This window comes from Malaclemys terrapin, chromosome 5 (genome assembly GCF_027887155.1).
Source record: "Malaclemys terrapin pileata isolate rMalTer1 chromosome 5, rMalTer1.hap1, whole genome shotgun sequence".
Classification (NCBI taxonomy): Eukaryota; Metazoa; Chordata; order Testudines; family Emydidae; genus Malaclemys; species Malaclemys terrapin.
Genome location: NC_071509.1, coordinates 101,569,602 through 101,582,719, shown reverse-complemented (window position 1 = coordinate 101,582,719; position 13,118 = coordinate 101,569,602). Strand labels below are relative to the sequence as shown.

At 39.8% G+C, this 13,118-nt stretch overlaps 1 protein-coding gene across 3 annotated transcripts in view; it reads left to right on the top strand.

Annotated features, from left to right (window-relative positions):
* Positions 1–13,118, top strand: part of PRSS12 (serine protease 12) — a 72,084-nt gene that overhangs the window by 4,662 nt on the left and 54,304 nt on the right. For 2 of the 3 annotated variants that reach the window (XM_054030501.1, XM_054030500.1), the window contains exons 2-4: positions 5,790–5,928; positions 8,652–8,830; positions 11,578–11,722. In XM_054030501.1, the coding sequence (XP_053886476.1) occupies positions 5,790–5,928; positions 8,652–8,830; positions 11,578–11,722 (463 nt within the window). The remainder of the gene's footprint in view (positions 1–5,789; positions 5,929–8,651; positions 8,831–11,577; positions 11,723–13,118) is intronic. The other variant, XM_054030502.1, reaches the window with a different exon arrangement.

Below are 13,118 nucleotides of genomic sequence, written 5' to 3'. Positions count from 1 at the left end.
GTTGTATATTCCAAAATGTAAATGATAATACAGATGTTAGATGTTGGCATTTGATTCCAAACTTAAGATGTTTCTTGTGCTTTGCTCTACCCTTGTAACTTCAGAACAACCAGCACTAGAACTAAGGGTATCAAGTATCAGCCTCCATCCAGCTTCTCAAAAATAGATTTACATCCAAGTTACAAACCTTTGAACATAGTAGCAGTCTATAAAGGAAATGCTGGCACACCTTTAGCTAACACCATAAACATGTCTGCAGCAATTGGAAGTGATCCCCATCTCATTTGATTCAAATACAATCTGTCCTGACACTTGTTCTTCATTAGATGTAGGATACAGACAGCTAGAATCTTTGGATTTAGGAGCAAACTAACAAGAGGGGCAAGTGGGACAGTCATATTGTTTACAAGCTGCAAGAAACATGAAGCCCATCTGTTCTTTAGAGTTAATTAAAAGTTGGCTGAGAGTTTTTTCCCTGTGTCTCATCCTGAGCCTATGTGGCAGGTGTTGCAGAGCAAATCTCAGCAATAGCTGAACAGATACCCTTACTTGCATTTAGAAGCAAACCCAACCTGGTTTAAACGGTAACACCAGCTATGAACCCATGTGACTTGGGGCAGATCCCAGAGCAACTAAAATTACCGAACTGTATACAAACACAATTGACTGTCAGTAACGTTGGGTGAAATTGATTGAGAAACACAATGTAAATGTTTTTCCTCAGTAATATAAAACATGTAGAAGTGAAAGGGAGTTTCTGTTGAGTGTGTGTAGGTTTATAGTCCTGTATATGTGATTTTCTGATCCTCTTTCTTCATTCTGAACTAGATTAAGGCAGTCTGAGGTCATAGACACACTAGGGACATGGACCCCTCCCCTACCCAGTAGTCCTGCCCTTGTGCCTCTTCCCTATGCCATGAGGCTTTTTCCCTTCCCAGACAAGCAGAGCCCCCTTTCTTCCTCCCAAGATTGGCAACAAGGTCTCCCTTCCCTTGAGAGCATATGGGGTGGCAGCACAGGTCCACTCTCCCACACACAGCGGCTGGGCGTTAAATTACTCAGGGAAACAGCAGACTCGCAGCACTCTTCTCCTGCCATGCACAGAATCCTCTACTGGGGTAGTGTTGAGGGGCTCCTTAGAACAGTGTCTTAGTGATAACACCCAATTGAGATGCACCTCTTAGAGCACTGTTTCAGGCAACCTGCAGCCTCAGGGAGATATCACTGTATCAGTTATAAGAACAGGAGTACTTGTGGCACCTTAGAGACTAACAAATTTATTAGAGCATAAGCTTTCATGGACTACAGCCCACATCCGAAGAAGTGGGCTGTAATCCACAAAAGCTTATGCTCTAATAAATTTGTTAGTCTCTAAGGCTTGGTCTACACTACATCCACCCCCCCCCCAGTTCGAACTAAGGTACGCAACTTCAGCTACGTGAATAACGTAGCTGAAGTCGAAGTACCTTAGTTCGAACTTACCTTGGTCCACACGCGGCAGGCAGGCTCCCCCGTCGACTCCGCGGTACTCCTCTCGCCGAGCTGGAGTACCGCAGTCGACGGCGAGCACTTCCGGGTTCGACTTATCGCGTCCAGACTAGACGCGATAAGTCGAACCCAGAACTTCGATTTCCAGCCGTCGAACTACCTGGTAAGTGTAGCCAAGGCCTAAGGTGCCACAAGTACTCCTGTTCTTTTTGCGGATACAGACTAACACAGCTGCTACTCTGATACCTGTATCAGTTATGTTCAGGCCACATTTTCAAGCTTTACTTTGCAACCAACAGAGCTATATTTTTAAGTAAATGAAACAAATTCTGATGAGATCACTTGACTGTGGGAGCATGGGGCATTTACATCTTCATCCAGCCCTGTTTCCACTGTTACTTTTGACAGTTATTTCTCTGTCTGCAGTTTTTAATCCACATAGTTTTGTATGAAGCAAGCTTGTTAAAGATGTGGTAGAGGTGGATTTGAGCCTGGTTCAATGTCTTTCACTTAACACCTTCTTAGTCAAAAAGGATTATCTGTATCCTTTGAAGCTACTGGTGTGAGATGGGGCAGGGAGAATAGAAGGAAGAAGCAGAAGCTCCAGTGTGTGTTTCTACCTTCTGAAAAGCCACTCTAGGTGATGGTCAGGACTCAGTGGGTTCTGAGAGGATGTGTATGATGAGTATGATGGTAGCAGAGACAAACAGTAGTTCTTTGTGGCATGCTTCCTTCAGTGCTGGTCAACTTTATTTTTTTCTTTCTTTTTTTTTTTTTAAATCACCATTTTAAAATTGAGTCTACTCTCCTGCTAACCCAACAGTTTGGGCAGAAATCCACACATGAGGTAATGCTGTTTTACCAGGAGGTAACTCTACTCCAGAGCCTGTAACCCCTCCAGAGAGGGGATAGTCACAGCTGCCAGGGAAGTAGCCAATGGGCTTGGCTTCTATGGCGGCCTTGCTCTATGGTCTAGGGCAGGGATCGGCAACCTTTGGCCTGCGGCTCACCAGGGTAAACACCATGGCGGGCCGGGCGGTTTGTTTTCCTGCTGCGTCTGCAGGTTCGGCTGATCGCGGCTTCCACTGGCCGCGGTTTGCCATCCCAGGCCAATGGGGGCTGCGGGAAGTGGCAGCCAGCACATCCCTCGGCCTGCGCCGTTTCCCGCAGCTCCCATTGGCCTGGAGTGGCGAACCACGGCCAGTGGGAGCCGCGATCGGCCGAACCTACGGACACGGCAGGTAAACAAACTGGCCCGGCCCGCCAGGGGGGCTTACCCTGGCATGCTAAAGGTTGCCGATCCCTGCTTTAACTATTTCCACAAATTTGGGCCAAAGTTTAAATTTTGTAAAAAACAAGCTTTTATAAAACCTAAAACGAATGGAAGTGTTTCCACAATTTTTCAAGGTTCCAGTGGAATCTTAGGCTTTTAAACAAACAAACAAAATTCCCCTGTTTCTTTCAGACCCAAGCACAGCAGCAGTGTCTGAAATTGAAACTGTCTATAAAAGTGAAATTGACTTATTTTCAAGATGAAATTGAAAAAACAGAACAGAGAAAAGTAAATGGCACTTTTAAATTTAAATTTTTCTTTTAAGGTACTATTAGTAACAGTTTTTTGGGGTTTAGGTTTACAATATATGACTCTTAAGCTGATGGCCTTTTAAATTGTTTTCTTGTAACTAAGAGTCTGATCCTACACTCATTAAAGTAAACAGATGTTTTCCCATTGACTTAACAGAACCTGACTGGGGCCCTAAATGCATGCACAGAATCACATATACTCAGGAAAATACATTATCATGGACCATTTATTCTTTATAAGGGTATAGTAATGAATAGCTAATTAGCAATACGTTATGAACATATACTAGTGTTCATAAATGTAATTCCTTGTTCCACCATGGTACATCATACATCTCATATTAAGAGACTAGGCCTATTACAAAATCAAGAGTTTTATCTATAGAAAAAAGAGCCAAACCAAAAAAAATGTTTAAAAGATTGATGTGTTTATTTAAAATTAGTTCTATTCCTTCATATAGAAATTACGTATCACATTTTGTCATTTGTGTATTTTAAAACTATATGAATCCAGTGAGTCAAATTCAGAGTAGCAGCTGCCAATGTGCCAGAATACTGCAACATGTTAAGTAAACTTTGGGGGAAGTTGTTTTAGTTCATTTGCGAACTAGTTTTATCCACTACATAATTATGACACGAGTCACATGATACATACTCACACATTCTTTAGAGTGCATGAATAACATATGAAGTACATACAGTACTGTATCACTTTACTTTTGTCAGATACTGTGCAAACAGACATCCTGTAAATAAAACTTTTGTAGAGAACTTGTAAAATTTGGAGAATATTAGACAAGCAAAGGACTTAAGGTGTTAGGGCAAAATTCTCCAATGTGCAGAGTTAATCTTGATACTTTAGTCTACTCTCTGTATATGAGTAGTCTCAGTGTTGCCAGTGGGAATTCTGTAGATGCAGAAAGAGCAGAATATTGAAGTCAAGATCTATCTTGTGGCTCTGAAAGGAGAATTTTTACTCTTCAAGTATTTACTTATCCAGATAACAGAAAGGTCTTGAAATATTTATGCAGGAAGCACTTTTATTGCTTACCATGGGTGTCCCACACGATTGTGAAAGGAAAAAGGTCATTGTACAAAAATAACCCTTTTATTTTTTAAAAGACAGACAACTATTAAAGCCCCCTTTTTGGTATGTCAAGAATCACTTTGTTCTAAATATTGCTGTGTCTGCAATTGATGTCTTGTGATTAAAATAATAGTCTATCCAGAAGGATTTTGGAAAGAACAGATATAGGAGATAAAATTCCAGTGTGTGTATCTGGCTATGTCTGTGTGTGACGGGGAAGGCTATAAATGGAGTAAAATATTGATTTATTCAGATATATAGTAGAGTCTTCAAAATGCTGTTCTTTCAGTGCTTTTATATAGTATTGTTATAATTAAATCTTTACAAAATCATGTATTCTGTATAAAAGGATCACCTTATAAAATTGATTTAATAAGCGGTACTTGTATATTACTGTATTACATGCGGTGAAAATAAGTCACGGGCAAAAAAGTACATACATCAAGTCTGAGGTTAATAGACTTGAATTACTTGGCAATGGTTCACCTTCAAGGTTTTATAACCCTGGAGAACTGCATTCAAAACAGAACAGACTTGCAGTGAAATTTGTGGGGAGGGAACAAAAATTTAACCTAGCCATTATAATAAATAGATTTTTTTTCCCCTTGCTTAAAAAATTACAGAGTGGAAAGGGTCTATGCTATGCTATTAAATAGAGCAGAGTATAGGCAGGTGGATCACTTGATATTTTATGCAATACCCATCTATAGTTTTTGATAACAGCTACAATATATTACCTTCTTGTCAAATTAGTAGCATTTTTATGGCACATTCATTGTTTGCTCTCCCTTTGTAGGATAACAAATATGACTGTGACTGTTTCACACTTTTGCAGTTGGTGTTTGAATTGCATGTAGCTGTAGGGACTTTTTACACTGTTGGGAAGAGAATACTGTGGTATCTACTATAATACTATTCAATTTCTTGATTTTGTGTTCTGTGCTCTCAACCTGTATTTTGATGATACACACACAAGGACTGGAAAAGAATGTGTGTTATGATTATGTTTTGAGGTTGTTTTATTTGGAAATTTGATACAGGCCTATAATGAATTTGTAATAGCTACATCAAGCGTTTGATGGCAAGTAAGAACAAATGCATTCTTTGGCCTGAAATAAACTGCTGGCATCCATGACATGCATAATATATTATGTGGGTCAATACAGAAGCTATGCAATCCATGTGATTGTTTTATAATTCCTTTAAATCAGATGGAAGATAAAAATATATCACTTGTGTATAATATTTTGTTTCCTTGTTATAACATTGCAGATTATGTTAACAAAATTTATGTATAGACTATCATTAATGCGATTTATATTGATATGTACATATACTCCCTCTCCCCACATCTTTGATATTTGGCTGCAGTGTTAGAATCAAGATGTTTCCTCATTAAATTATTGTATGGAATGGGTTACCTCCTTTTGAGTCAACAGAAAGGAATTATTAGATACCAGAGAGTGCTAATTAGAAGCACCCTCTTTAATGAACTTGAAGCAAGTACATGATACATGAAAATATTTATAGCAGAGTGGAGCTGAGACTGCATGTCCTTCAAATGGCACAAGTTAACTCAGTCATGAACAGCAAACATCTTACTTAAATCATTTAAAATTCTCTTATCTAGGGTCAGTGCGACTTCGAGGTGGCAAGAATGAGTTTGAAGGCACAGTTGAAGTTTATTTGAATGGAATTTGGGGAACAATCTGCAGCAGTCATTGGGACAATAATGATGCATCAGTCATATGTCGACAGCTTGAGCTTGGGTAAGTTTTAGTCCCAGATCAAATTTACCAGCTTATTTCAATGTCATATTTAGGAGCTCTGGATTTGATAAATATTTTTAAAATCCATTAGGAATGGGATATTATTCTGGAAAAAAAAGTGTTGCTCTTAAGTGATGACTTCATTCTCAATTGATACAGTCTCTAAATGATAGAGGAAGTGGTACACCCACTTAGCAAAGGTATTAGTCAGAGAGTTGGGAATGTGTACATAAAACCTTTATATGACTTCTTCAGAGAAAGAAATGGGTATTGTGTTACAGACTTTGCAGCTGAATCTATAACTGTGTGTCCAATGCTATTAAGATATTTGTGAAGCAATGCCACGATATAACGTTAGGCCTGAGTTTTAATATCTTTCCTTCCATTACCCAACATTCAAACACTCACAACTGTTACTCCTCAGATGCACCAAGCATTTGCTGCCTGAGGCAAGGTAAAAAAGTGCCCTCTCTACCCACCCGTCCACAGTTACACAATAACTAGGTAGTAAGCATGTTGCAACCACTAATATCTGCTGCCTGAAGTGTTTACCTGTTCTGCTTTGTATATTAAAGCTGGTTATCCCCAGAATCCTTACCCCCAATTCTTGTAATGTCTCAAAGGAGTTGCTCTGAGAATCAACATATGGTTTGTAAGGCTGCTTCTGGCATCTGAAGAGAATGGGAGGCAAAGATGGTAACCAGGTTTTCACACTGAAAACTGGGAATCTGATTATGAAAGGTTAGGGCATGCAAGGACTGTTTCCATGGGAACTGGGGAGCAGTGCATGGGATAGTGAGTGAAGAGTGTCAAGCAACCCCCTTCTCTTCTTCCCTACCACTCTGTAGATTTGATGTCTCACATGAAAAGAAGGGATGTCTTGAGAATTTGTCTGAAGGAGAAAGCTCATTGGGAAGTCTGAGGGATATTGTTAAGATGTGGGGCAATCCTTGATGCATACATACTCACAACAACCCTGCGAATTTAACAGGCTCATCTGGTCAGTAGGTCCTTCAGGTCTCTAGACTCATCAGGGGAATAAATACAAACTGGGGGGAAGAAATATGAGTCCTGATTCTGACTTCACTGTACATGAGGTAAATCAGGCGAAGTGCCATGGTTTTCATGGAGAAGGTTTACAGAATTTTAATCATGTTGCACAGGTTGAGAAGCCCTGAATTAGGCTAACACCTCAGCACTCCTACTGTCCCTGGGACTTTCTGGGCCTAGCGAGCAGCAGTTATTTCTGTATTTGTCTATTCAGAAATTATCTATTCTACCAGATGCCTGAAGAAAATAGAAAACAAATTGTTTTGTCAAGACTCCAAATTTATTTGCGGGGGAAGGCATGTGTATATTTCACCTTTCACTACCTGTAAAGTTATCTCTAACAGAGACAGGAGAATGACTGTCTAAATTAAGGGATCTGACAGGCAGGTGTGACTATCATATCATACTCAGTAGGTTGCTATGAATATTCCCTAGTGGTTTGATTAATTAAATAATAACTTTCAGGATATTTTCTGGGGATAATTACCAGCTAGGAATTATTGAACTGTGCTCCATTAACCCTAGCCAGTCATTTATCTCTAAAGTGCCTATATAGATGGTATAATTATTATAAGATGAAAATGGGTGTGTGGGGGGGTGAGAAATGATCATAAGTATATGGATTTTTTTCATGGATAATGCAATTTAGGCTTCTAAAGAATCAATACCTTGTGCATTAGCCAATCCCATTACTTGAATCATCTCAATATCCCATTCAGTTTACAGTTTCATAGTAACTCTCAAAATATGGTGGCTTTATTGCCTTTCTGACATTGTTTCAGCTGTACATCAAATGTCATCTTGTTTGCTACAGGCTCTGGGTGTTAATATGCAATATTTGCACTCTGACATTTCTGGTGATTATTCCACTCTTAAGAGTGCCAGTCAGAACTGAATCTAAGCTGTTTGGAATGTCTAATGTTAATCTGCATACACCAAGCCAACTTATAAAAATATGCAGATTAGAGGAGATAAAAGTTCAGCCCATCTGGAGGCTGTGATTTTGCTTATGGTTACAGATGCCTACATGCAATATTTCTTTCTCCTGTTTTCATTTTAACTGGTTCCTACCTTCAGCACTTAGAGTATTTTGGTTGTATAGGATCCTTATCAGCAAGGAAAGTTTAGTGATGGTGTCAATGACAGAACCATTTAAACAAGAATGACTAAAAATAAGAATCCATGCAAATAAGAGTGGACAACAACGCATGGTTATGCTGTAGACATACCCTTAAAAACTGTGTTAGCTGTACAGTGGAACAAGAGCATTGAAGGTCTCATGTAGGGAAGCTGCCCTTTCGTGGCCTGTGGAAGAGATCTCTGTGATTGGTCTCTGCCACTCAGCATACAGGAAAGGGGAATGTGATGGGGTCAGAGGTTATGCAGACCCAACTGGTTCATGTGCAGTGTGGCTCCACTATACCAAATCATCTTATACTGGAATGGGGAAAAACAGGCTACATTTGGTGTTCCTCTTTATATCCTGTATTAGTGGTGAGGGCCCAAATTCATGAACATCCTGACTGACTGCAGACAAGGATTCTGCCCTGCAACTTTTTCTTGGTGAGCAAAATCCTTTTCCTGCACCCCAGGATTTGGTCTCCCATGCATTTGTGAGTGAACATCTCAAACAAATATTTCCCAATATCCAATGCTGATCTTTCCTTCTACAGCAAAAGAGGTACAGCAAAGTATACACCATTTTCTGGACTGGGCCTTATCCCTGTTTATTGGAGTGATGTACGTTGCCATGGTGATGAAGAAAATATACTGCTGTGTGAAAAAGACATCTGGCAGGGCGGAACATGTCCTCAAAAAATGGCAGCTGCTGTCATGTGTAGCTTTTCCCATGGTAAAAGTATATAATTTTTTATGAACTTTTTGCCTTATTTGAACAGTCATAATGTACACGATTACATTAAAAAACAATCCTAGTTTAATTTCCTCGTCCAAGAAAAGATCTAAAATAAAATGTAGCATAGTATCATTCACTTTTTAAAAGTCCTTCCACATTCTGAGAGCAGCAAATAGCTAATTGTTGCTTTAAAACACAGGCTGTGAGGAAGGGTAGGTTGTGCAGCAGTGAGGATCCCAGAGGGAGTTCTGTTTGAACTAGCCAGAATTTCTCCAAAGCAGAGGGGCAGAGGGTCTAGGGCAGTTGCAGATGCTGGAGTGAGTTTTGTCACTCTTGGAAAGGGTGCAGTGTGCTTTCTGCTTCCACATGCAGCAGCTCCCCTGGGCTCTGTGATGGGTGTTGGGGGGCCATGATTCCATCCTCACCTTACCCTCATTGAGGAATTAACACCACTGGCACTAGAGCAGAGCTGTGATTGTAGATGGCCCCTGCACAGGGTTACAAGAAAGTGTAAGGCTTTGTACCCTCTCTTCCCCATCTCTACCTTATGGCCCATGCTGGGATGGACACATTTTTGCCCAAGTTCCTATGACGGATATTTTGATATTTAAAATGTTCAAAGAGTAAGTGATCAAGTTGTTTTGGTCATACATATCTTCACAGTTGTACAGGAAATGGGGGCAGTATTCCAGTTAATTTCGGAAACAAACTGGACCACTGAAGTAAGGGAAATGATGTTCTACTGAAGGCCAAATGGGAATTTTGCCATTGAGTTCAATGGGATCAAGATTTAACTCCTAGTATACATTCTACACAAACAGAGTTCTTCACTTTTGCTATCAGAGTGAATATGTTTGGGATCTGTAGGTAGCCTGTGCCTCTTATTTAAAAAAAAATATTTTAAAAATAGATGTATTACTTAAACAATTTAAATCTTTTCCCTTAGCCCTAACTCCACCAAGTTAAGTGAACAGTTATATATTTGAGGATAAATAATTTCCATAAGAGGTAGGTTATATTAGGCATTTAAGCAGTTGTGTTCAGCCACACTTAGAGTCAAGTTTTCAGTCTTGCTTTCATTAGGCTTTCCCTTTTTTTTTTTTTTTTTTTTTTACCTGCATAAGTGTGGCCTCAAATAACTGTGGATATAATTTCAGATTCTTGAATATTTAAGTACTTGACTATACCTGCAAATCAGGTACATGAGTGTCCAAGAGACAGTGAATGCATTAGCAAAGAATTGCTAGCACAAATAGGTCAATCAGAATTCAAATGTTTGACCCTTATTATTTGCACAAAACAGAAAAGAAAGACTATACAAGTAGCTACAGTTTGTTTTGTAGATTCTGCCATCCTCCCTTCCCCCCGCCCCACATACTATGGAGGTGCATTAAAATACTGATGTTTTATGTATGCATGAACAGATTTCGAAAAGTCATTATAGTGTGTTTACAATCTTACTGTTTTTGGCAAATATTCACACTTTGGTCCTTATTCTGCATTCCTGATGCGGCTATAACTCCATTGATGTCAGTGCTGGATTGAATCCTTTGTTGTGAAGTTTAAAGCTAGTGCAATTGAGAGTGAAGTTTCCTACATATTATTTCCAGGGCAAGTAAGCTTTCAATTTTATGAGGTTGATAATACATGAAGAAATTAAAAATACAGATTTTGAGAGTCACACTACCTAGTTCACCAAGTTTCCCCTTCCATTCAAAGGAAGTTGAAATTTCAACAGAAAGCCTCTTTGTTTTGCTTAGAGGGCTCATTTAGGCATAGTGGAATAAAATAACTTTGTTTTAAGAGTGCTAGAAGAAGATTGATTTATAGTTCATAGTCTAGGGTTGAAGTTAATTAGGTAACATTATTTGAAGTGGCTTGTGTTTTTGCAGATTCTTGCCACCACTAGCCTTTCTACGAAAGCTTCATCAGAAAAATCATCAGCTTTCATGGCTGGTGAAATGTTCAGAGGGGGTCTTCAGAAATTCCAAAATGCTCACTTTCAGCAGGCAAATAAATGGAAAGATAACAGGGTAAAGTTAATTTGCTGGAGAGTGTAAACTGAACTGAGTCACACTTTAGTCATCCAGATATTTGATACTGATATAATCTTTTAAAAAGTTACTTCAAAATAGTTCAAGTGCATTATATAACTTTGTATCATTTCCATCACTGTAGTTTCATGCTCAGATATGTAGCTGTTGAAAGGAAAACTGTGCAGGAGTCACAGCTGGAGGGAACCTTGTGCCCCCAATTTGAGCAACAAGGAAGACTCACTGCAGATAGAGGTTAAGGGGAAAACCCTCCTCAGTTAAAATAATCCAGATAGAGTGACTTTTCATTGACTGACTATGGTACAGACTGGGATCAGTGCCAGAAGATATTCTGGGTGAAATCATGGCCCCACTGAATATCAGTGGGCGGTTTGCCATTGACTTAGGGGAGCCAGGATTTCACCCTATGTGATCGAGACTCTGTGGAGTAAATGCTGCCTTCACATACATTGGTGCAGTTCCACCACCCCACCCGCTTCACTGAGAGCAGCATTTGTCCCTATAGCCCTAAAATTCTGCAAGCACTTAGGCTTCTCTAACCAGTTCAGTTTCAGGATTTTCATCTAGTTAAGAAGTTGCATAATACTTGACCAAAGCCAAGTGAAGCTGAGTGCTCTCCATTTGTGTATAGCTTTGATTATCATTTTGGGAAATAAATGACTTTTTCCTCTGTTTTGTGTTTAACTGTAGCCTTTATTCCAATCCGTCTGGCTGGTGGGAGCAATGCTCATGAAGGAAGAGTGGAAGTCTACCATACTGGCCAATGGGGGACTGTCTGTGATGACCAGTGGGATGATGCAGATGCTGAAGTTGTCTGTAGGCAGCTTGGCCTTGGGTTAGTTTTTCTAAATACATTTTACTCCTAACAAACAAGGAAAGCTAAGAAACAATACACAATGCTTTCAAAAGGAGAACATTTAAAAATTGCACTTACACTGTGAAGCCACCAAAATTATAGATGGCACATTTATCCATGCCTGTAGTTAAAGAGGCCTGACACTTTCCATCATAATACCCTGTTTTCAGTTGCTTATAACTTAACCAAACTTTAGCAGTTTGAGATGAAGTTTTCCATGATGGGGGACTATTTCGGGGTAAAGATTTTTTTCAGAAAATTTGATCAAAAACCATTCAGTCATTTCCAGGCATGAGGTTAAGAAAAAATGTTTCGCTCTTGGTAAAAAAAAAATTGTACAACCATTTAATTAAAGGCCTAGCACTTCTTTACTTTGGAGCAGGAACTTTAATTTTGGTATGGGTGCTGCTCTGCCTTTTGCTATCCCTGTGAAAATCTGCCCAAATTTGGCCAAGTTATGAGCCTCTGGAATGTGTCAGTTTGCACATGTTTGCTAGAGACTTGTTAACATCTGGCAGCTAAATTCTCCGAAGATGCTGTCTGCATTGAGAATGATCCATCCCAGGGATGTAGAGGGTGAGCAGTACTTTTTCTGCAGTTGTTCTTTCTGGCAGTCAGGGATGACTGTGGCACCGGGCACATGAACTGAGAGCAGTGAGACTGTCTTCTCCCTGCTGATCCCCAAGCAGTGAGGGAGAAAGGGAGAAAGCTACCTGACAGGAATGCAAAGGGATGAGGAGCTCAACTTGGGGGAAAACAGGTGGAGGGATTGAGATAAGAAGCTGGAGGAATGGTGGTGAAGGACTGGGACAAAACAGAAGGGTGGAGAAAGACTGGGATGTGGAACTATGGGGGAATGGTGATGAGATAGGCTAGAATGAGGAGCTGAGGAGAGCTGTGCTGGAGGGAGACTAGGACTCGAATACAGACTGCAGGGGCCAGAGGCATAGGTCTATGGTCACTAGAATACAGTGGCTTCAGAAACCTGGAATAGAACCCAGGATTTTTAAGTCTCCTGTCAACAAATACCTGTAAAACCTGTAAGTAAAATATGTGTCTCATCTCCCTCTAGTGGCTGGCCCACATAGAGAATGAGAGCCTACTACTGCTATCAATTACTTAGCTCAAGTGGCAGAAGTCTGGGTGGTGGATCTAAGAGGTCTAACCCTGCTGATCACTCATATGAGACTCAATAAGTTCCACATTTTAAAAAATCTGAATTTTTTTTTAAAACCTAGGAAATTACACACTAAAGCTACATTAAAGAACACTAAGGTGGCAAAGTGAAGCACTCAAAAGTTAGAAAATATCAGAATTTAGGTTGCCTGTGTAACCTAATTTGTTTTAACCTAATTGTGCATGTGGATTAGGATAC